At 36.6% G+C, this 26,090-nt stretch overlaps 1 protein-coding gene across 1 annotated transcript in view; it reads right to left on the bottom strand.

The window, feature by feature from the left end:
- Nucleotides 1-959: 959 nt before the first annotated feature.
- The window catches only part of COBLL1 (cordon-bleu WH2 repeat protein like 1), a 168,664-nt gene continuing 143,533 nt past the window's right edge, over nucleotides 960-26,090 (bottom strand). The window contains exons 9-16 of the mRNA XM_070476123.1: nucleotides 20,871-21,024; nucleotides 20,325-20,399; nucleotides 15,710-15,944; nucleotides 14,597-14,691; nucleotides 10,005-11,283; nucleotides 9,297-9,588; nucleotides 7,302-7,478; nucleotides 960-2,259 (exon numbers count right to left, since the gene is read on the bottom strand). Of these exons, the coding sequence (XP_070332224.1) occupies nucleotides 2,173-2,259; nucleotides 7,302-7,478; nucleotides 9,297-9,588; nucleotides 10,005-11,283; nucleotides 14,597-14,691; nucleotides 15,710-15,944; nucleotides 20,325-20,399; nucleotides 20,871-21,024 (2,394 nt within the window). The 3' untranslated portion in view covers nucleotides 960-2,172. The remainder of the gene's footprint in view (nucleotides 2,260-7,301; nucleotides 7,479-9,296; nucleotides 9,589-10,004; nucleotides 11,284-14,596; nucleotides 14,692-15,709; nucleotides 15,945-20,324; nucleotides 20,400-20,870; nucleotides 21,025-26,090) is intronic.

Genomic DNA, 26,090 nt, shown 5'->3' with positions numbered 1-26,090 from the left:
TCCTTAAGGTAATATGGTAAGAGATCTTTAATTTTATTAAATATTGCACATTTGATGGTTGTGCCAGTTTACTTTGCCACCAACAGTTTAAAAAAGTCTTTATTACTTCATTGTCCTTGACAATACTTGCTATTTTGAAACTTATATTTTGGGTGTGATGTGGTACACTTCCTTGGGTTTGTAACTTGTGTTTCCTTGATTATTAGTGCAGAGTATTTTTTCCATGTTTATTAGCCTTTCAGATTTCCTCTTGTAAGAAATACCTTTGTTTTCAGCATGTGCATATTTCTATTGGGTAGTAGTTTCATGAATCTTAGGGATTTTTACATTTTTATAAATTAATCCTTATATACAATAAATACTTTGTAGGTTATTTTTTCACTTTTATAGTACTTAATATACACATACATTTTAATATTTATAAATATATCTCTTTTATGACTGTGCCTTTGTCTTATTTAAATAATTTTCCTATTCTGAGGTCTGAAAAATGTTGAATATATTCATTTAAGTTTTAAAATCTTAATCTCAATACTTTAACTCAAATATATTTGTTCATAGTTTGAGGTACGAATCCAAACTTATTGTTTTCCAAGAGGATAATCAAACACAATTTTTCAAAAAAGTCACTCCTTTCCCTATTGGTTTATAATGATGTAACAGGTCTCCATATATGTAGGTCTCTTCAAGTCTGATTCAAGGTAATAGCAGCAGTATTTAAGTTAATGTGTACTTTCCCTGTGTCAGAAACTCTGCCAAGCATGTTATGCATTTTGAAGTTAGAATGTGTGGGCTTATATACACTAGTTATGGTGGTGGTAGTGGCTTTTGGAGTTTGAACATGTGGGCTTATGTATACTAGAGAGCCCTGATAAATGTACGGTCTCAGTATAATGTTTACTGGCTGATGGAGATGAAATCAGGTGAAGTGTAGAAATATCTGATTGACACACACTACATTTAAAAAAGCATCCCAGATATGTAACTTGCTTTTATTAAACAGGGGAAAAATCAACATATTTTCCAAAGAGGCAGATATCCCAGTAACTAACATAACATCAGTTTGTTTGACAAGGCATTTAGAATAAGCAAGCAATTCAACTCTCCAGGCAGGAACCAGAACATCAACAAGCTCTAGACCCCAGGATCATGATAAGCCAATAGGTTAGGCATTGTTTTGCTTAACAATTTTAGCTTTAATGTAAATATATATTATTTAGAATATTAGCTTCTGAACTACGTAATGACTTTATCACTTTAATTAAAACCAGGATTTCTGAAACCTCCAAGTAATCTTTAAAGTTTTCCAGTATGGACATAAACTAACCCCTATTCTTCTCTACATATCAAATTTGAAATAACTGTCACAATATATCAACATTTTCACAGGAAGATTTTTAAGGCTTCTGGCACATAAAATGTGTAAAATCTGTGTGACAATAATGTTATAATTATATACAGAAAATATTTAAAATTCTCCTTGAGCAATTTATGTTCTAAAGATGAAAAAACGTTAAGTGTCCATGTTAATAAAATATTAAAATACTATGAGCTTTTCCATAAACTTGACACTGATTTTGTAATTACATAAAGAATGTGCAAGATAAGACCTGCACACTAAGTGATTCATCATTGAAATTAACTGTTAAACTGAATATACTTATTGATATCATTAGTTTTCTAGATCAAACTTTCAGCACAAACAGGCTTTAATATAACTTAAAAACATTTCCAATTAAACTGTAACATTGAGGCAGCAAATGTCAGATCTATGTTTGCCTAGCTATTTAGGTGTCATATAAATAAGTCTATGAATCCTAATTTATCCTTTTGTCTAAGTCACCATTGTAGATAATGTATTAATAAGTGAAAAATAAGTGAAATCAACAAAAAGTGACTATTTCTCATTTGAAAAAATGAGTTATCAACACCTTGTCTTAAAGTTCTAAAGCAGCATATTCAGTTCTTAAGGCAAAAAAGGCCAAACTTATTATTATAAATTATAAATTCTGGTAATTCTTCTTTTGGCATTAAAAGTCACAGCACAAATTCTTATGCTTTAATAGATAATATATTAGTGTATATCTGAATATACATTTGCTAACATTCTCCATCAGTATGAAGTTGTTCTGTGCAGTAGAGGCGGTGAAGTGCGGCATGGCAGGGCAACATTTAACAGTTACCCGGGGCATCAAGGGACATAGAACGGCTGAGTCTTGATTTTCCATTCACATATATTGTATTTGGTTGAACTGTAACCTAAGAGAAAGAAACACACTTTGCAGCCATCAATGTAAAACTGGACAGCTGCCTAATTTTGAATTTTCATCAATTACCAACATTTTAAATTCTGCTTAATTGTAAATACTAACATTTAATGTTATTGAATAAATTTCAAATAATCCAGAATAAATGTTCATTCTACCATGAAATTAAAAATTAGTTATTTCCACAACAAACAAGTTAAATAATCCATTAACACATCTTAGTCTTTACAAAATTACCAAATCAACTCAAAGGACAAGAGCATAAACAGACTGCAGGCCAAGCTGTTAAAGCGCATTTTTAGCTAGATTAATTCTGGTTCCCTCAAAGTACCTTGGAGAATGTAGAAAAACATAGTGAATCCCACAGAGCAATGAATTCTGTAATTTTCATATTGATGATATTAACTTGAAGTTACTCTTTCCCAGGTACCCCTTATTTATAAGAAAAAATAGCTTTGGTTTTTAAAAATGCCTTCATTTGAAGGGCTAAAAATGTCAAACCTGTGACTGTTCTGCCAAAACTGCAAATACATTCCTAAGTTCCAAAATTCTATGGCAGAGTTTCCTATTTACAAGCTGTAAGTAAACAAAAAACACTAAAACAAAATTTCCTAAATAGCTTGAAATTCCAACATTTTTATAAGCATGTAGAAGAAAATTATCTGGATTCTACATAGTAAGCAGGTACAGTATTTTAAAATATTCCATGTAAAATATAACAATATTTTAAGAAAAATGATTTATCTCTTGATTATAATTTGACTAGCTTAGCTTCCTTACCAAACATTATCCTCTTCTCCCAAGCAAAGAACTGAAGTACAAAAGGCCAGATTCTGCCTAGCAACAGAATAAATGAGTGGCAAGGAAAATAAAATTGGCAAATTTAGCTGGCTTTGGTTTCCTGGTGCTTCATTTCTTGCCTTTTACTAAACAAAGATAAGTAATCCAAACTAATCAATTTTCTTGACTACCTCAGGAACCCAGGACGGAGTAGAATGGTTGACCACCATCCACCTGAAACAGAACAGCTAAGGAAAAAAAGTGGCCACCAGAGGAAGAACACTTGTCTGCATCCTTTTCAGGACTCATGTGGGATTACTTTCCAGGTACAGCCAACAGACAGGTAATGGCTTTTTGCTATGCGGTCTTGGGCTGAAAAATCTGAGTGTGAGGGGTTATTTTTGTAATTCTTGCCCAAACTGCAGTTCTCACATTCTTTGTAAAGTAAAAGAAACTTTGGTTTAAGCATTTAAAAAAGATACAGATGGTTTTAAATATCTACAAGTAAAGATGCTCATTGTAACATCATTTATAGGGTCAAAAACTAGAATCCAGTTAAATGTCTACCAACAAGGAGTAAATAAGCTATGGTTCTATTTTTTTTTTTTTCCTCCATTTATTTTTATTAGTTGGAGGCTAATTACTTTACATCATTGCAGTGGTTTTTGTCATACATTGAAATGAATTAGCCATGGATTTACATGTATTCCCCATCCCGGTCCCCCCTCCCACCTCCCTCTCCACCCGATCCCTCTGGGGCTTCCCAGTGCACCAGGCCCGAGCACTTGTCTCATGCACCCAACCTGGGCTGGTGATCTGTTTCACCCTAGATAATATACATGTTTCAATGCTGTTCTCTTGAAACATCCCACCCTCGCCTTCTCCCAGAGTCCACAAGTCTGTTCTATACATCTGAGTCTCTCACACAAATTCTGTGTAGTCTTTTTTTTTTTTTTTTTTTGGCTGCACTGTAAAGCTTCTGGGAGTAGGAAATGGCAACCCATTCTTGTATTCTTGCCTGGGAAGTCCCATGGACAGAGGAGTCTGGCAGGCTACAGTTCATAGGGTCACAAAGAATCCAACACGACTGAGCAACTGAGCACAAAAACACATATATATGTCTTAACATCAAACACATTTTATAAAATACTGTGCTGGATGTAGTAATGCTTTATATGAAGACAAGACAAATCACCATGATTATATGCAGGTTGAGATGGGGGTAAGGTACAGGAAAAAAAAAAGCCTTCAGAAACATGAAAATTCATAACTACATTTACACTAGAGCTATCAACTGGATAATTGTTCTAATGTGAACCAACTATATAATGAAGGTTAATTGCTCAAGTATGAACAAGAGCCACAAGGCAGGTTGGTACCTGGAATTAAAGTGAACATTTGGTGCCAAAATACAGGCACACACAGAGCCAGCTTTCTGATGAACAGTCTAAACCCACTGTCAAAATCACTGGGGATTTTGTTTGGCACCATAACTGTTGTTCTATAAAAGAAATGTTAGAATTTAAAACAAACCAAGAGAAATGTTCAGAACAGCACAGAAATATGGGACTTAAGCATAAGAAAGAAATTAGCGTAAGAAAGGAAAAAAGTGTAAGAAATTAGAGCCTTGTGTCTATCTCTACCACCTTCTGCAGTTTTTTGAAATATAATACGTGTACAGAGATGTTCATTGAACAGCGCAATGAAAACAGACATATATGTAGCCCACCACCCAGGTCAAGAGAAAGAATACCTCCAGCTCCCTCCTGATCTTGTTTTTATTTAAAATTTTGACTTTATCATGGATTTTTGCATTAATTTTTATATTTAAAAATATTGCATTAAGATATATTTAGCTTGAAAAAAAGAAAATACAGTATTTATCCTCATTACTAATTTTTTTGGTTCCCTCTTAAATTGTGTCCCAGTCTTGTTCCAATAAACCTCTAACAACCCTTTTTCTTCCCCTCTGGAATTAACCCTATTGTGACTTTTGTAATTACTTCCCAACTTTTAGGAATAATTGCCACCTATGCATGTATCACTATATAATTTAGTTTTGCATGCCCGTCAAATTTACACATATCTTTTATTTATGTCTCTATCTACATTGTTATCTTTAGTATATCTTACCCAATTTATTGCCATTTGATAGTCCATGCTTTAAATATACCACTATTTATTCTACCATTTTTTATATTAAGGTTATATGTATTTGGAGCTATTACAAACAATATTCTTGAGTCTTGGCACATAGAAACACATTTTTAGCATATATAACTAGAAGTGAAGATGCTAATCATGGCAGATAGATACCATAAACTCCACTAGACCCCGTGTCTGTCTTTAGAGGAAGAAAAAGGATTAAGTAAGGGATTTTCATTAAACAGAATTTAGGAGCTGGCACTGTAGAGTCAGAGCTATCAAAACCTCCTACTGAAAGAGATAAAATTTAGATTCAATAGAACCTAAAGTAATGAGTAATAAATAGGATACAATTATAGGATCATCATTTAGGGCCTGCTTTCTGTGTTGATTCACATCCAGCTCGTTCTGGAAGCAATGAGAGCTTTATCTGTGAAGAGACTGCCAAATCAGGGCCCATAACACACCAAGTATACAGCTGCCTGCCTGTATGATTTTGTTGGCTTAAAAGGCATTTCCAACTTAATGCACTATTTTTCTGCAATTAGTTCATTGAAACTGATTATTAATAACACATCCACTGACTTAAAGACACTGCAGTTATTTTCTGTTCTGCCGTGAGCCTGAGGAACCGCTGTTCTCAGTCCCTGGCTCTGAACACCCAGAAGGCAGAGGCTTCATTTGACTCAGTTTTGTATCCTCAGTATCTAGTACAGTGTTTGGTATTTATCTGTTTTTAAAAAATGCTTATCAAATTTACTGAATTGAGAACTTTGAAACTCTATCCTTAATTTATAAGAGTCGAAACAGGGTTAGAAATAGAATTATTTTCATGAATGAGAATGTATAATTTATTTACAGGAACATATTTCCCCCCAAAAGTATAAATGTCATGACCTGCAAAATACCAATTTCAATATTCCTTTTTTGCTGCTGTTGTTTGCTGCCTGGGACCTAAACTCAAATTCTACAAATAATCAATGAAATTCAGACCTACCCCCCTGAATTATTCCTTTATGTCTCCTCCACTCCTGACAGCACATGATATTTTGCCTTCTCGCCGTGTGCCCAGATGGGAATGCTAAGTCCTCTGGGCAAATGGCAGCCACCCAGGGCTCCCCTGAAACCCTCTAGGAAGCTGACTGACACTCATGAATGCCTCCTGCCTTTTCTATCTGCCGCATTCCTGTTCCTTCGCAAATTTCATTTTTGTTGAGTTCAGTGATTTGCTCAACAAGTCTCTTACTCTTCTCTAAATAGCTTCTAAAATGATTAGAAAAGCAATTCACAAAATGAAATGCCTAGGGAGTCAGTGAAATAATGAGTACTTTTCTTGTCTTGGTGTTGAGGAACTTGCAACCAAGATGACTAAGGGAAGAACAAGAAAGACATTTAGGGAGACTGCAGCCTCTGAGAAGTCCAAGTCATGATGCCAGGCTACATCCTCTTTCAGAGGATGAGGGCGACAAAGAGGAAACTCATCTGTAATAACAACCTGTGATGCTTTCTGGTGTTTACCCGAGAACAGAGTGCATCACCCTGCCCTCTCACATGTCAGTAGAAGCTAGACTCTGGCAGTGCATTATTAAAACTTGAATTTCTGCATTAGGTCTCATCTAAATTCCCTAGACTTCCCCTACATTTATTTTAGTTTAGCCTGTAAAACTCCTCCCCCTTAACCAGCCAATCAGTATGGTAGTAACTGATTACTATAGGAGCCAGGGCTGAAAACTTGCAGGCTCTTACAATAGCGCAGCTTTTCTGGAGTAGGAGGGACTTTCTTTCCAAAAGACTCTTTCTTGCTGTGCTAACACAGTTTCTTAAAATAAGAGTCCAGGGCACTTTCTATATATAGTTATATAATAATGAGCAAAACTTGCTTTCTGCACCTGGCCCATGTTTTGGAAAATAGACCTGACATAGTTTTAAGGATGTGTAACACTCTGGGCTCTCTCGGCTTATACTTCAAAAATGACCCTTGACATGAAGGAGGAACTTCTGGCATCTTCCCTATTCAGATTCAAAAGCCAGAAAACAATTTCCCCTAAGTATTAGTTTGACAGTGTTGAAAATAAACCCAGTGTCACCCATCTGATAAAGAAAACTTACCCTTTTCAATTTGGCAGCAGCCTCTCCAGAACGAATTGCAGTCAGCAAACTCTGTCGGATCTGTTCTGGGTCAGAGCTTTGGAATGTCGAAGAACTTTGTCTCTTAAGAGTGAACGACGGGCAGTCAGTTGGAGATGGTATTTGAGGATTCTGTTCATTATGTGCAGAGTTATTTTCCTATAAAAATAAATGTGAAAGTTATATGAATACTAGGTGAAGAATGGGCCAATGTTCAAAACACTTTCATCATCAATAGCTCTTTAAGAACCCCCGTTTGCTACACTGGTGTTTTAAACTATTTCCTCATCCACTGAGTTATCTCTGATGTCAGGCTCAGCTGGAAGATAAGGGCCTTACTTTTCCTCATTTTGAACTCAGGAGGCTAAGGAACAAAAATGATACGTCTCTTTGTTTCACAAATGCAGTGGTAATTTTACTGTCCTTGAGTAAATGAAATAATGCTGATTTCTCCAATAGAGTCGGTTAGAAGAGACAAAGTAATAATAAAAATCCACAGACTTAAAAAAACAAAAACAAACCCATTTTCATAGTTCCAATATATTAGTATTATGAAGTTATTTTTGATGGTACAAATGGACATATATTGGCAATTTCATACTGGTTGAACATAACACATCTAATGAAGGAGTATTAATAACTATGTAACAGCTTATTTTGTCTTTCTGGAAGTCACTGGGACAAAGTGATGCCCATGTTTTATTTTTCCCATGAGACTGAAAATAAATATTAGAAATTTAAGAATCAAAATTTTAATTAAACTTCTTAGAAAGGAATATTTAGTAACTGATTTCACTGGCAACTGTATTCAAACAATCTTAAAAATGTCTTTTTCAAACTGCCAAATAAATATCTTTATAAAAGATGAGTTAAACAGAACTCAGGCAATGGCTCGGAAACTGTATTAGCTAAATCAAGCTTCTGTTGTTTAGAAATGGTATTCCATTCCAAGAAAAAAAACACAGGCTTTGCTCCCAAGTAAAGAATTAATCTCTAGATCATATATCTCTTCCTGATATGATATCAAAGTAATAAACATAAATGCAAAATATAAAGAAATATTTTTCAAGGTAAATATTGCTTTAAATTATGGAAAAATCTTTACTTGGCAACATGGTTAATGTTCTGTTACTCTGGGAGTGTTTGAAAAAATAGCATAAAAATACTTCTGGAACTGTCATACAAATATGAAAGTATTCTTTAAACACTATCAGAAAAAGTACACAATGTATTTTTTTTTAATTGCATGGGGATTATCATAATTCATACTGTGAATTGCATCCTCTGACTCTACTACTTGAATCTAGCAAATTATATCATTTAGTTGATCCAACATGAAGTCAACAAATTCTCCTTTTTGTACATCACTAAGGTTAGATGGTGGTTAAGTGATATTTTGGTCAACATACATATAACTGGAAAGTTGACACTAAATTAACAAAATGGGAAATTTAGAAAATCACATATTTAAACTGATTTTAATTTAAATTATATATAACAATATTTGGTAAGCTCAGGTTGAGTGTATATGATAGAAAGTGCAGAGCTGAGATATGTTTGCTTATTTTATCTAGTCTTCGATGCTGCTTATGCTTTTCTATAATTAAAACAATTTACTTTGCTATTATGGAGAACTGAAGAAAATAAAATAAATGAGAACATCCAGGAAAGTTTTCAACTTGAGAAAAGCAAAATACAGAAAACTATTCAGAACTATAGTACACTATACAAATGTATGAGCAAGGAAACTTTAAATATTTGCTAATGAGGTGATTCTATAATGACCTTATAGTAATAGCTGATTAAATTATATGAATTATAATGACTGAGAGTAAATAATCAGATTCTATGTATTACTACTCATTTTTCCTCCCTACAGCATCTTCATTGTAGATTATTAAGTAACACACATGGTTGTTAAGCCCATTTAAGTCATGTTGTATAAGAATCCCCTATTTCAGAAAAGGTCACATTTACCTTATCACTCACACCTAGTTGTGGCATGTTCCCAAATGTATTTACAGAAGGGATCTTCCCTTTCTCTGCATCAGTTGGAGTTCCGGCGGAGGCACCCTGGACCTCCTCACTGCATGACTCTGTAGGGCTTTTGCTGAAAGACTGTGACCGTTTCACCACAGCGAGGGCAAACGGTGAAGGCGCAGAGCTGGAGTATGGTCGTGGGGCACCAAAAGTTTTCAGAGTTTTCAGATTTAGTGTTGCTAACTGACTCTTGGGAAGAGGAACAGGTTTGGAGGCCACAGGAGGAGGGAGAGAGGCCAAGGGAAGAGGGGGAAGGGGAGAGGCCACGGGAAGAGGGGGAAGGGGAGAGGTCACGGGGGGAGGGGGAGAGGCCACGGGGGGAGGGGGGCGGGGAGAGGACACGTGAGGAGGGGGAGAGGCCATGGGGGGAGGGGGGAGGGGGAGGAGGGGGAGGGAGAGGTCACGGGAGGAGGGGGGAGGGGAAAGGCCACGGGGGGAGGGGGAGAGGCCACGGGGGGAGGGGGGAGGGGGGAGGTCATGGGAGGAGGGGGAAGGGGAAAGGCCACGGGAGGAGGGGAAGAGGCCACGGGGGGAGGGGGGAGGGGAGAGGTCACGGGAGGAGGGGAAGAGGCCACGGGGGGAGGGGGGAGGGGAGAGGCCACGGGGGGAGAGGGAGGAGGCAGCGGAGAGGCCACAGGAGGAGGAGAGGTTTCAGTAGGCTTCTGGTTGCTGTCATCATCAGTGTTTTGAACGTGTGGCTGTGGAAAAGATTGAATAGTTTTACTTAAGGGAGAAAGAGCTGGCTCTGGAGGAGGTATTGTATCTCTTTCCACCTCTTTCTTTATTAATTCCTTTGGAGTAGGATTAGAGGCAGCATGAACACTCTTGGCGGCTGCAGATGACACATAGTGATCTGAAACTCTTTTTTGCATCTGCAAGAAAAAAGGACTTGGTTTGGAGTGGGGATTTGAAACTCGCGATTTAAATTTTGATTCCAAAATATTGTTTATATCTTCCAATTTTGGCGCAAAAGGAGCTGTGCCAGTGTCACTCATCATTCTGGGAGGTTTCAGAGGATTCACCACTCTGCTGCGGGTAAAGCTCTCTTCACTTTGCATCTGATGCTCTGTTCTCAGGGTAGGCTTTGATTTCAGGTCTGCTTGTGACTCCTTTGGGCTTTCAGAAATGACGAGATCTTCTGTTTGGATTGTAGTTTCTTTCACATTCTCATAAGTGTCCCTTTTCTCTAAAGTGTATATCTCCTGATCATTTTTATACCCTATGGTTTCCGATTCCCACTCTTTTGATATTTCTAGGGATCGGGGAGGCACTATTTTATAAGTAGTCATCCCAATTTTGGGTATGTACTCTCTTGTAATTTCATTTGAAGGTTTTGGTTTGGGATTATAATCTTGTCTGTAAAATGGATAATTCTTTACATAAGAAGTTGTCGAATTTTTATCAGTTCCGTCTATAGGAGGCAAAAGATTGTCATTACCATGTGCACAAGTTGGATCTTTTATGGTGAGTTGCTCTTCTGTATGTACAAGGGGGCCCTGACTCCTGAATTCTCCTGAGATATCTATAGAATCTTGTGGGCTTAAAGATGAGTGTTGAGTTGATTTGTTGTTACTTGAAGTTTGCACACTTTCATCAACTTTGACGTCAGACAAATTCTGATCTTGCTGATCCCCATCAAAACTGTCACAGGAAGGGATTGTCTGAATTGCTGCATCTTGCATTTTTGTCTTTTCTGCAGTGGGTTGAATCAGGTTTTGATCTGGTGCTGATGAAACAGCAAGATGATTTTCTTTGTAACGTTCGGCAGTATCAGTTTTATATGCCTGATAATTTGATTGTCTGTCAACTTCTGTGTCCACATTGTTATTTTGGGCAACATCTGCTACATTGATTTCTGTTCTCACTCCATTTTTCATATTATTTTCTGTGTTTGTTGGAATGATAATTATTTCATGTTGATCTACTGAGAGAAAAAATATAAAGTATATGAGAAAAATAGAAAAGCGCAAGTTTTCAGTACCCACCCTCCCCCAAAGTGAACAGGTTGATTTGAATTCTACAGATAAATATTCAGCTCACCAATTATACAGTAATTATACAGGTAATGGCATACAGAGAAAGTGGCATGGACTTTGGGATCATAGAGACCTGAGTCAGGAATCCAGCTTGACTAATTACAATCTGTACGGGCCACATCATGTTACTCACCCCATTTGAGCCTCAGATGTCAAAAACAAAACTATGTATTATATATCACTTATGTAACATGCTTATTAGGACACTGTATTGCCCAAAACAAGTACTCATAGAAGACAGCTATGATTTTAAGGAAAGACCATATCTCAGTCATTGTTAAGAATGACAAAAAGATACCGACAAATTTTTAAAAATGTTTTTGTTCTGTTTTTTCCATTCTGATTCTGTCTTTTCTATAATCCCTAGTATATTTATATTTCATACTTAGCATTTGTTAGGATTGCTTCCTTTTTAATGTTATCAGTTTTAATTACGACAGACCACAAAACCTTACCTTTAAGAGCTGAAAGAAAAACAACCTAAGTTCCTTGTCTCTCTAATTAGGTGTCCTTGCTAAATAATTTTAGAGGATTTTGTTTTCGGTCACAATATGGGTGGTTTCAACTGCACTGAAAACAACCAGGTGGGTTTTTATTTTTTTCTCTGTGAGAAAAGATAATTTTTCTCGTGTCAGAATCCAGTGAGAGAAAACAAACTTCCCTCTCCCAACACTACTTTCCTCTTCATTTTAATTCAGACCTCCTGAAAACAAAAATCATTTGCCAGTGTCTAGGTTAACAAAGCAACAGTTGCCAGCCAACAACGTGATGGCAGAGTTGGAATGCGGCATCTGGAAGGAAACAGAGGCTTATGAATGTGCACCGTGTGTCTTGTACTGAGCCAAGTGATTTATGTATACTGTGCTCCTCTAGTCAAGCACCATGAAGAATCACCTCTTCCAAATAACCAGCTAGCCCTCTTCTTCAAAATCCTCGGTGGCCTCTCCTTTCAGATATGACAGTTTGCACAACACAAGTGAAATGTGGGCCTTGGAAATCAAATTGTGAAAAAATGTCAAGTATTTCTCTATAGTTTTATAATCACTCACTTTCACCTATAAGATAAAGTTCACCGTCTAAAATATAAAATGGATCCTCTGTGAAAAATGAAAAAAGGAGTCTAAATGTATTTCCTTTTCTCTTGCTTATTTCTCATTTTCCACTGAATATAGATATATCCCAGTTACAGAATGGAAACACTTTCTAAAAGAAGGTAAGTCATTATAAAAATATATTTTAAATGAAATTCCCTAAAATCCTAATTTATTGGTTTTAGAACTTCTTCACATTTTCTGTGGGTTATAATTACTTGACCATTATCTACTGAATTTCTCACCAAAATTTCAAAAATTTCAGTGATTGTCAGGCCTGGAAACCTAGAATCACTACTGAATTCATTAGCTTGTCCATCCTACTGTATATATGCTGATAAGGCAAAAATGTCAATGAATAGACAGGCTATTTTTCAAGAATGGCCAGTAGAGGGAGAAGGTATATTTTGTACTATACTATACTTTCCCCTACTCAAAACTGACACGAACATCAACCACCTGATGAAACGATCATTTAGATAAGTGCACTGTTTAGGTTTAAAGAAAAAAGGAGAAAAGCAGAATAAAATTAGTTCTAAGGATAACAAATTATTTTAAAAACCACCCAGAGTTGACAATGGTCATTGTAAATCAAGTGCAAATCAAAATAAGTATATTGCAGAAATGTGCTTGGGACCCTAATACTAATATGATACCCAGATCTTTGCAAAAATGATTTAATTTTACTATGATTTTTAAACAGTAAGCAGCTTTTAAATCACATCTTCTCAATAGAAATGCTATTGCCATCATAATATATGTTGTTAAAAAGCTGTGTCAGGAAGAAAAAAGAGGAAAATTATATACAAGTATATAAGTTGTACACTTGTATCTCAGGTTAGTGACCATAAGGAAAATGAATCATTCATATTCAAATTAACCAACACATACCACATATATAAAATGACATACCTATATACATCTGTCTATCTTGTTTGTGACATTGAGATAATCCAATACGTATTGGATTTATATACATATCTATATATTCCAGAGAAGGCAATGGCAACCCACTCCAGTATTCTTGCCTGGAGAATCCCAGGGACCGGAGCCTGGTGGGCTGCCGTCTATGGAGTCGCAGAGAGTCAGACACAACTGATGTGACTTAGCAGCAGCAGCAGCATATATATATCTCTATGTTTTCTATGGATCTTAACCTAGTTTTATGTACTAACATAATAGATTGGACTTCAGAATAAGCCATTTCCTTCATATTCCCTTAAAATACCTTTGTGTATTCACTGCATTTCTGGTTTGTATAGTATCATTTTTCTGAAATTCAATCCTAACTATGTATTTTAACTGTTATCTCAGTATTCTGCTAGGTTCCATAAGGAATTCAAACAGAGTATCAGATATAATTCCTCTGATCAAAGACTGTCCAATCTAGCCAAGTAGTCGAGACACAAAACTACATGGCTTCAAGCAGTCAAGCAACAGAATAAGTGAAGTGGCAGGATTTGGATAATAGTTGAATGGGTAAAGATTATTTTTCAGACAAAGATACTAATAAAATAACCATAGGCCTAATGATAGATCTGAGTGAAATACATACATCATGAGAAAGAATAAACTACCTTGATTTGGAGGTATGGGGGGAGGAGTGGGAAATACTGGTAAACTTGATTACATGATTAGATGGCTTGAGCCTGAAATATCAGGCAGACAAGTTTTACCCAAGGTATATCAACTTGACTATGAAATAAAACAGGCTTGAGTTAGGGAGTCAGAAGAAGGAAAAAGGAGAAGTAGATCCTAAGTATGCAGAGAGTATACATGGGTAAGACTCAGAACTAAGTTAGATAACCTCTAAGGTTTAACAACAACAACATCATAACACATCATAGTGAGACCAAATTTTGGAATCAACACATATTGAACACATACTTCCTGAGTTCAAATCTGAGGTCTACCACTTACTGTGGGACCTCAGGTGAGTCATGTAATATCTTTGCAGATCAATCATCTGTAAAGTGGGACTAAAGTAACAATGCCCATAAATGAGTTAATATATAAGATTAAATGAGCTAACATAAAGTGTTTAAGAAAGGTCCTTGGCACATAGTATGTGCTATGAAAGTTGTTAGTTATTAGTGCTTATGGAACTCACCTTTCTCTTGGTTTGGGTCCAGTGACTTCAGGTTTCTTATACTGTCAACTACCCTCTCTTTGTCGCTTGAATTACATACCATAATGTGTGGCCTTCTGTAAAAATGATATTGTATATTATATATGATACTATTCAAACACACACTCACACAACAGTAAAACAGGCAATAATTTCCAAAGACAGACTGGAATAATCATCTTTTTCTGCCAAATACTGGAAATTTAATAGCAAAGAAAAAATACAGCTAAGAGGAAATGGTGCTAATGAAACATCAGCTTTCATATGTGGCCCTGTAACAAAGCAAGATCTTAGAAACTTGGTAAGATGGACAGTTTCCCCAAGAGAGTATCTTTTTGTTATTATCAATTATTATCTTTTAAAGATGAAGGAGCTAAATGAAATTTACTTTCATAGACATTTCCCTTACATCTGGCAAGGTCACCTTGTGGAAAGTCAGAATGTGAATTAACTTCACTGGGTTTTTTCTTTTTTTTTTTTGAATGATAGAGGAGTTTCATTTGGAGACAATCTCATGCAAATTATAGTAAAACTTTGATAAAATGGTTTATTTTACATTCTTGATTTCATCTTTATTCATAGTGTGGTATTTCTAACAGAATGTAAGTGTACTTTACTATAACTTTCTATTTCTAGAACCAAGGGGAAAGTGCATTCTCTGCTTCACAAAATTGACTGTAAAAATGATTAGCGGCTTAACATCATATTCTAATATGCAGAATTGCTTTATAAACCAGTCAGTAAAAGTTCTTTAGGAGTATTTGGTGAAAATTGAGATTAAATATTTCATTTAGGCCAAATAGGTAATAGGCAAAACAAACACAACACAAACAAAAATGCTAATAATATTCATACAGAATAACTACATGTTATGGTTTATCTGCCACAGGGACACCAAAACCATTGGATTTGATTTTATTTAAAACCAATCACATGCAAATAGATGAATAACATTTTTTTAATGATGGTAAAAGGGATAAAATATAAACTAAAGAAATGACTTCACTTGTGTTTAAAATATCATTTCTGTATTTCAGAAGACTACTATCAATTAAACAAAGCACCACTTCCACTTCTGGCATACAGACTACTTACTGTTCATCTGTGTTTCTAGTTCCTTGTTTTTCTTCTTTGGAGTTTTGTGAGGACTCTCCAGTAGCACTGCCAGGGGCTGAGTCAGGATCATTTTTCAGTGTATTTATTATATCCGTAGATACAGTAGGAATGTCTTGTGACTTCAGAGAAGTATTTTCAGCCTCATCTTTAGGCACTTCACTCAGTTCTTCCTTTTCATCTATCTCTTCAAGGCTATAATCAGAGCTTATTCCAGCTACAAAGAAATGAAGATATAATCCTAAATATTAATTTGTCTCATTCATCCTATGCAATTCTGGCAAGGAAGGAATTTTTAAAATACTAGTTGGACTCTTGTAAATTCTGATTCAAAGCTAATAGTAAAATACTTGTCTAATGGTGAATAATTATGTTAATGTATAATCAGATTATCTCAGACCTGCATTTCTAAAAATAATATGCTATCGCTATCCCTCTAGGTTTTCTTTGTGGTAGAAAAAAGGTTATTTAAGCTTATAAGCTTCAAGTTATATATTTCATTTAAGAATGTGTCTTTCAATTTAAATGACTTTTACCTTGATCCAATAGCATTAAATGTAAACAAAAAGAACACAAATATTTAGATAGTCTACAAGTGTAATTACAAAGTTTGACTCAGTAGTTATCAGTACTATGATTGAGAACTGTCTGAGCATCCTTTAAAAATACTGATGCTCACCTCTACTGTACATCTGTTAAAGTGGAATCTCTGAAGGACAGGACCAAGAATTTTTAGGATTCTTTGGGTGATTCTAGTGTGTAACCAAGGTTAAAAGCCACCTACTTAGATGCTTAATATAATTTTTAAGATAATAATACAATAAGCATTATGCTATGAAAATTAATTTTAATTCCTATTGAGTTTGATTCTCAGAGGCAACTTCCATTAAGTCTTCTTTTCTCTATATTATCAAAGTATAATGAGCATATACCTTTTAAGCAGGTATACATACATTTCCTTCTCTCTCTTTTTCTTGTTGCTTTATTTAATATAAATGGAACCATCCTGTATCTGATGTTTTCAACTTTTCTTTCTCCACTCAACTGTATCTTAAAGGCTGTCCCATATCAATACGTGTGTGTGTGTGTGTATGATTCTTTTCAATAGCTGTGGTTAATATTTTATTGAATAAATGGTTTTATTATTATTTCTTAGTTCTAACAACAAATGGCTAACAGGGTAAAAGACAAAGAGCCATCGTAAGTGGTTAGTGTCCACACTAGTTCTGAAAGTATATTTAGACCAACGAATGAGGTTTTGGATCTCTGCTTATTTGATATAATTCAGTACCTCCACCTACACAATAGCAGCTGAACAAAGTTTAATTTTGCCCCAATTGAGGGAGGAAAAAAAGTAGTATAGCATTGAATTGTAGTGATCTGCACATCTACAAAATTTAACAAAAATTTTAATATATTTTAAGAATATTTGAAATACTTAAAATGTATTTATCTTTAAGCATATAGACAGACTAGTATGCCATTTGTGATTTTTAAACAATATGGGGGATTTTAACAATGTTTTTGTTATAAATTGAAAAGTATATTACTAAGAAAAAATAATTTGACTTTAAGTAAACTTATATACATAAATATATGCATATACTTATACATACAATCTTTATCATGACATGAAATATTTTGATGCCAATGTACAATATTATGCCTTTAAAGTAACTATATAGATATGACATCTATGTAGTAAGAGCATATTTACGTAATTTAAAAAATGTATCCAGGAAAACTTAATGGCCATTATGGTTTAGATGCAAGTGCGTTTTATAGATGGCTCCTTGATATATGTTAAGCTCTTTTGAAATTATATTAACTGAGGTAACATTTAGCAAATTATTGATCTTTCTCCCTATTTCTCTCTTTACAATCACAAGTATTTTATATAGATACACAATTTTAAGCACGAGGTCTTCACTGAGATACCGGTCCTAAAGTATGAAGAATGAGCCACATGTTTCAAAAGTCTTTTCAAATTATTTTTCTGGGGTTTTATACTTAGTAGTTATAAGCATTATATGTGTGCATGCTCCGTTGTGTCTGATTTTTTGTGAGCCCATGAACTGTAGCCCACCAGGCTTCTCTGTCATAGAATTCTCCAGGCAAGAGTACTGGAGTGGGTTGCCATTTGCTACTCCAGGGGATCTTCCTGACCCAGGGATTGAGCCCTGCGTCTCCTACATTGGCAGGCAGATTCTTTACCATTTTGCTACCTGGGAAGCCCAAGCATTATGTCGGCTTTCTTAAATAAATGCATTCCTGTCATTAAAAGTCTTAGAAAAGGCTGTGATTCTTTTAAAAAAAATTCTAATCATCCAAGAGCACTTTCACACTTTGATTAGTGCAGATTTTCCCAAGCTTTAAAAAATATTAAATCAAGTTTGTTTTGAATGTATTAATAGACTTATACTATGGTCAAATGACCAAATTTTAGAACTACAACAACAACTATAACAAAATGAAGTGGGGGCTGTGAACAATGAATACTTTTCACAGATGTTATATTGCAACTATCATATTTCAGCTTCATACATTCTAAGGGAAGACAATTCACTTTCAAAGAACAGATATCCAAACCTTATAGCATAGTTTGAAGATACAACAACTTCCAAAGTGTGTTTTTAAAAAAAATTTACAAAAATATCATTTGGAAGTGTAATTATTGAAATTTCTTTTACATTTACTTAGCTTTCTATAATTTGAATATATTGTTTTTTCAATCCTTCTAAAGGTTACAAAATTGAAGCAAAAATAAAATTTAAAATATTTAAAATTTACAAAATTCAATTGTGTAAAAGAAATTCAAATAAACTCAGTTTGTAGCATCTTATGTTATTAAAGCTTAAAATCTCACTAAGCCTTTTGGGACATCTTGTATATTTTTCCTGGAAATGGTCAAAAGAGCAAAATTGTTTGACAGACACTACCCTTTGCTAAAACAGAATTGTATTAGATTAAATCTATTCTTGTGAACTTAAAAAAAAAATTCATTTATTCACAAAAATGCTCACTGTATCAGACACTATTGTGGTTGTTACATGAGTTGTTTTCTCTTTCATTTTTAGAGACTGAGGAAAGGCCAGGTAACTTACAGGGCAGAGATGTGGCAGCAGCCTCAGGCGTCCCAGGGCACCCCGAGACAGGGGCTCCGGCCGGCAGCTGGGATACAGCGCACTGTTCATTCTCAGGGCCGAGGGAGGCTTCTGCCGAAGAAGTAAAATCTGTGGTGATGGCACTTAGAAAACAGAATTAAGCAAGCAGAGACCGAGAAGCATTTTGGAAGAAATTATATTTGTCGCCTCACAATTAGCCATGCATTAAATAAGAAGAGATAAATGAGGGTGGGGGGGAAGGAACAGAAGGAGAAAGAGTTATGAAGCAGAGTTCAAAGAGCACCCACTTTTCTCTAATACTTCAGAAATCCTCTCATTTATATAGGTTGATATTATTTAATAAATGTCCATGTGAAACAGAATGGTGTTATTGATATTACTCTGGGTAAGACTTGAGAAAAATCATTACTAGTTACCTAATGATAGTGTTTTTAATCACAGAGGAAAGAATTCTATGTCAAAATCTTAAATTCCTAAGTATCACCTAAGGATTAATGATTCAGGAGCACTTGGGTGCCTCTGAGTTTTTCTGTATTTGTGAACATGAACTATAAAAATTAAGTAGTTATATTAAGCAATTTTTATACCTATCAAATTATCTCCATGTTAAAGTACTAACATAGTAATATTATGTTTTTTATCATATTCATTTATATCTAACTAAGTCTAAGGAATAAGAAATTTTATGATACCTATAATAGCTACTAAATAGCTATTATTTAAAATACTAGGAAACAGTATTAGGCTGATTTTTTTTTTTTTTACTGGAATTTTACTTATTTGGAGAGAATCCAAAATAAAACCATATAACAATAAATATTTCACAGTAAATTTTTACCATTAGATTAGGACACTATGAATTCACACCTATGACAGCTGCATAAAGAATGATACTTTATACCTTCATATAAGTTTTCTTCTGAACACACCAAGGTACATTCTTAACTAAGATGTGTTGCTCCTCTGGGGGAGAAGGTTAATAAATGGCAACCTGACATTGCATAAGGAAAAGCAGGAGACCTATAGGAAAAGTACTCAGGGTACCATCACAGAATTAAAATTCTGATTGCTGTATTTCATGCTCTGAGCTTAGGAGGGGAATATTTTTCATTGCATACTATATAATGTGGGTGTTAGCCACTCGGTCGTGTCCGGCTCTTTGTGACTCCATGAACTGTAGCTACCAGGCTCCTCTGCCCATGGAATTTTCCATGCGAGATTACTGGAGTGAGTTGCCATTTCCTTCTCCAGGGGATCTTCCTGACCAGAGATTGAACCCATATCTCGCACATTGCGGGCAGACTCTTTACCAACGGAGTTACCAGGGAAGCCCCTCCCTGGTGGGAAATGGAGTCAAAGAATCTGTATCTCCTTCATGTACAGAGCATTACAAGTAGCTTCTAACTTCATCCCCCAACTCTACTGGAAGCTCTTTCTCAGTGGTTACAAGATGAGGAATGGAGGTGTCATACCTGGGCTGGACAGGCCCTCAGAAGAGCTCACTTCTACACCACTGTTGGTAAGAACTGCAGGTACTGACTGCGTGGCTAGAGGACAGAAGAGACAACTTATAAGCAGGAAAATCACATTCCCCAGTGAAACAATTCCTTACTAGCTTAACTTAGTGACATTTATATAATTCAGAAAGAGATAGCCCTAACCTCATTAGAAACCACTTTTCTTGTCTAGCTCTGATATAGCTAAATCTGGTTAGATTCCCAATCCTACATGTAGTCAATCCTGGAAAGACAGTATCTTTCTTAATAGACTCATAAATTATAATATGCTCATTTTAGGATCATGGTGCTGTACAGTTTTACATTTTGTTAGGTTGCAGATTTTTCAAAGGTGGTGAAAATAATCAGGGACTATCTAAGTATTACTGTTAAAATCAATTAAAAGTTAAGTTTAAGTACTATTATTATTTAATAAAAAGGCATGATTCATAACATAGCACAAATGTAATGCACATAGAAAACACAGCACAAATGTAATGTTAATGGAAAAATTAACATTACCAGTCACATGACTGTTCTCATCACTTTGCAGCAGGACTGTTTTCGAGGGCGGGGAAGGTGCTTTTCGCTTTGTCCTTTTCAAAGATGAATTCCCAGCAGATGTGCTGCTGAGCTGCAGAGAACCCGTCCTCACCCTGCCTGCTCCATAGGAACTCTACAGAAAACAAAACGACCAAATGGAATCTCCATTCAAAAATGAACAGCAGGCTTTAGGAAGACACTGACCTTTCCATTCAAACACATCACATGCCAACATGGAGCTTAACAGTCAGAAAGCATTTACAGAGTATCTGCCATGTGCCAGAAATGGATATGTAAAGAAAAATAAAACATGGTCCTTCTCAAGAAAGTCAGGCTAGAATGGGAGGCAGGCATATAAACAACTAATTAAAATGTACATGAATCATAAAAACTAGCTTCCAAAGAAAAATCTAGAGGAAACTACTGGAGTAAAGTCAGAAGTGAAAAAGGGAAGAATATTTGTACATTGAGACTGGCTTGATTAATCTTTCTCTTTTTAGCACAATACATCAATGACAAACATTTCAAAAATCTATATGTTTACCAAAGGCAAGGTCATCTGTGGTCCTTGACTCTATACACAGCTGACGCTCACACGCACAGCATGTGACTGTCAGCAGGCTGGCCAGTGCCTCCTGGCCCATTGCCATGTCATCTGCTCTTGCCCTTTACAACAAACCTGCTTAAAAGAGTTATTCATAATTTTTTTCTCCCATTTCTCATCTGCCACTTGAACCCCTCCAATCAGACTTCTCTCAATCTTTGATCCATTAAAACTATTCCTGTCTGTGAGATAATAGAAATACATAAAGGTCTCTGTCCCTGTTGCTGGCAGAGAGCTCCTAAAACCCTTGAACTTTCCTACGTGACAAGAACACTAGAATCATCTCTTCTTCTAATATTGGTCTTGGATCCTGGTTCCTGACACAAAGCTCCTGAAACCTTTGTGGTTTCCTGCGTGATAAGAGTATCTTTTGTTGTAATGAGGCAACTCTGGCGGCCTCCTGAATGAGGGCTTGTCATGGGGAAGTCACAGTTAGAAGCCTGTTTTCAGCCCTGCCCTCACTATCTTGAGAAGGGAGAAGGGCTGAAAATGGAGTTAATGACTGATCATGCCTGTGTGCTGAGGCTGCCATGAAATCACAGAAGTATGGAGTTCAAAGGGCTTCCAGGTTGATACACATGTGGAGCTGCTGGGAGAGTGCCATACCTGGACAGGTCATTGCAAGCTCCATGCCTCTTCCCACATACCTTGTCCTATATGTCTCCTCCATCTACATGTTCACCTATATCCTCTATCATATCCCTTAAAAAACAGGTAAATATAGGCAAGTGTTTCCCTGAATTCTGTGAGCTGTTCTAGCAGATTAATTAAACCTGAGAAGGGAGTCAAAGGAACCTCTGATTTATAGCTAGTTGGTCAGAAGTATAGGTAACATCTTGGACTTGGGAATAGTATCTGAAGTTCAAGAAGAAGGCCCACTAGAACCTCTAATCAACAGCTGGTTGGTCAGGGCTTGTGACTGGTGTCAGAAGTGTGTATGGGAAGGGAGGGCAGGCTTGTGGGATGGAACCCTTATCCTATGGAATCATGCTGTCTCTCAGTAGATGGGTCAGAATTGAGCTGAAAGCTGGTGTCTAAAAATTGCTTGGTGGTGTGGGGGAAACCTCCACACATCTGGTGAGCAGAAGTGAAATGTGTTACATGAGTAGCAGAGAAGACTCAGGGAAGAAACACACAGTAGGACAGAACTGAGTTTTCCCTACATTGGTAGAAAACTGAGTTTTTACTTTATACTATGAAAGTCATCAATGACCTTCTCCTTGACTAAATCAGAGGTTACTTCTTAGAGCTCACTTATTGGACATATTAGCAGCATTACATAGCTGACCATCCTCTAAAGTTTCCTTTTTCTTACATCCAGAATACTATATCCTTATTCTGCATACATCTGAACTTTCTATTTCTGTGTGGGTTCCTTTTCTTCTAGTCCTTGGACATATTCTCTTTAATATCTATTCTCACTCTTGGTAATCTCCACTATCTCTAGGTTTTCTGTATTATTTATATTATTTACAGGTCTTGGACTCTGTATATATATTTTCTGTATTTACTTATATAAATAAATATTTATATATTTTCTGTATTATTTATATGTTGGTGATTCCAAACTATATCTCCATTCCTGGACCTCTGTCTGATCTTCATTTAGTGTCAAAGCCCGTTTCAAACTCAGCATGTCTAAAACTAAGATCCTGATAATTCCTCCTTTCATCTCCCCCATTAAAAATAATCCTGTTCTCACAGTCTTCCCTGTTTCAATAAAAGCAAGTCGTTCTTCCATTTGTTTAGGCCAGAACTTGTGGAGTCCTGCTTCCTCATCCCCTGTCTCACACTGCAAGTCAAGTCCATCCTGTTGGCTCATCCAGTTCAATTGCTACCACAGAGTCTGAGTCACCACTAAGAACCTTCTACCTGGACTGCTTCTTCCACACTGCTTCCCTACAGTCCTTCCACAACATAGCAGCAAAGGCACCTGTTAAAATGAAAATCAAGGGGCTTCCCCGGAGGCTCAGTGGTAAAGAATCTGCCTGGTCAAAGCATGAGACACCAGGTTCAATCCCTGATCTGCAAAGATCCCACATGCCAGGTAACAGCCAAGTCCGTGTGCCATGACTACTGAACCAGTGCTCTGGAGCCCATGAGCTGCAACCACTGAACCCATGTGCCACAGCTACCAAAGCCCACATGCCTAGAGCCCATGCTCTGCAATAAGAGAAACCACTGCAGTGAGAAGCCCACATTCAACCCAACTGGAAAAGGCCCATATGCAGCAACTGAAGACCCAGCACAGCCATAAATAAATCTTAAAAAAAAAAAAAAATCAGGTGAAGGCACTTTGTTCAAAACTCCCTAGTAATTTCCCAAGTGATACAGAGAAGCCAAAGTCCTTGTAATGACTTCTAAGGTTATCAGTCACCCAGCACCTAGATCTTTCTGACCACCTCCTTCTCCAAGCGTGGAGCAGAGTGAGCCACACTGGCCTTTGCGCTGCTCCTGGAATGTGCCAGGAGTGTTCTCACCTCGGGATGGTTGCCTTGCTGTTCCCTGTCCCTGGAATGCCCTTTTTGTAATTTAACATTTTACCCTATCATTTTCTTCAGGTCTTTTCTCAAGTGTCACTTCCCAGTGAGCACCTCCTTGACTCCCTCCACCCACCCACACACACTCCCACCCACCCACCCACACTCACACACACACACTTCCCATCTCTCTTCCGAGCTTGATTTATGTGCTTGCGCTAAGTCACTTCAGTCGTGTCTGACTCTTTGCAACCCTATGTTCCATAGCCTGCCAGGCTCCTCTGTCCATGGGATTCTCCAGGCAAGAAAACTGTAGTGGGTTGCCATTTCCTACTCCAGGAGGTCTTCCCAACCCAGAGACTGAACCCACATCTCTTGCGTATTCTGCATTGGCAGGTGGGTTCTTTACCACCAGTGCCACCTGGGATATTTATTGTCAATGTTTCATCTTTCTCTAACAGACTGCAGGATTGGCCTGTTAACCTTGTTTATTGTTGCTTCCACCAGGTTTGACTCTTAGGGTAAGGATGTTTTTTCCTCCTATTTTGCTCACTGCTGTAACTCCAGAACAATATCTGGTTCATAGAAGTTTCTCAATAAATATTTGTTGAATGAATGAGAGAAATGAACCAAAAATTGCCTTCTTCATTTGTAAATAAAGGCTCTTGATAAACTTGAAGAGTATGTAAAGCTTGGGCCATCCCAATCGTATGAGACAATGTAATACAGCTAAGGAAAGCAGTCTAGTTCATAAGATGTTTGTTAGTCATTATATTTTGCTACACACCACAAAAAGTTCAGCAAATTTACTCTTTTGAAATATTGTAATATTTCTGTCAGAGAAGGAAGAAAGCCTGCCCTCCCAGAGAAAATTTTGAGTCAGCTGTTGTCACTGCCAGCTCTGTTAGGTACCAAAGTGGAAGGCAGATCATCTCACAGGGACAGAAGCAGAGTCTGGTCCACAGTGGCAAGCACTTGGCGGAACACACCTCTCACTGAGGTTAAGGCATCTTAACCAGGGGTCAGACAGGGTGGCACCAGGCTGACCTTATCAGTAACTGAAACATTAGACTTCTGTACCAGTTGATAAATAGCTGCAACCATCAATCTCCGCTCCTCTCATTACTCTGGTCCCTTCTACAGAACCCTTTAGACATCTCCAAAATCCAGCATGAAATGAGTTAAAACCTGCCACCCAAATCCAGATTCTGATTCTGAGTCACTAAAGCCAATTCTGATTAAATCAGAGGGCCACACCCCCCCCCCCAACACACCTCACCTGGATGGGCATATGGGTGGGTCCTCACCCATATGCTGCTTGGACCTTTAAATAATTAGGAGAAAGGCCCTTGATGATAAAGAGATGAGAAAGGAATGTAGTGATGAATCAGCAGTATTTAAATATCATTTTGAGTAGAACATAAAGTTTAAATAAAAACCTTCTTATGATGATGTGTGTGTGTTTGGAAATGTTCACTTGCCATCATAAAACTAACAAATTTAGGGATGGTTAGGAAGAAGGCCAAAAATTCTCTTAAAACAATGCGGCACTTCACTTTTTGAAACACTGATCTAAAATATCAACAGCAGTAAAGATGTCATTTTATTTCTTGATGAGATTACTTCTGTAAAGCCCTATTCAAGTATGCCTCATTCCTATCACAGACCTAGTTTATCAGTAGAAACAAGTAGGTGATCAGTAAGTAACCGGTGAATGCATGAAGCCATGGCTGCATCTGATCCTCCTAATTCTACGCTGACACCACGTTTCCCATCTCTGGACTGATCGCTTTCACGTCATCTGAAAACAACTCGTGTTCCCCTTCAGGTCAAGTTCCCAGCCACAGTCATTTATTGGTCTTTTCTATGACCTGACAAAAGCAGTCACAACATGAATTTCTCAGACAACTATATCTGTTTAAGAGTTACAGCTCTTAAATTTTCATTATAATATAATAAAGCAGATAGCACAGAAATAAAAAAAGGGAGAAATGTATATACAGAGACTCACAAATTTATATGGACCTAATAACTCAAAGACAGAGTAAAAATAAACTCATGTATTTCATTTATCACCCTAGAGGTCTTAAAATAAGCTAACTTTTTTTTTGTACA

Source organism: Odocoileus virginianus, chromosome 13 (genome assembly GCF_023699985.2).
Source record: "Odocoileus virginianus isolate 20LAN1187 ecotype Illinois chromosome 13, Ovbor_1.2, whole genome shotgun sequence".
NCBI lineage: Eukaryota > Metazoa > Chordata > Mammalia > Artiodactyla > Cervidae > Odocoileus > Odocoileus virginianus.
Note: the sequence above shows the minus strand (reverse complement) of the source record. Positions and strands in the feature narration are given on the sequence as shown.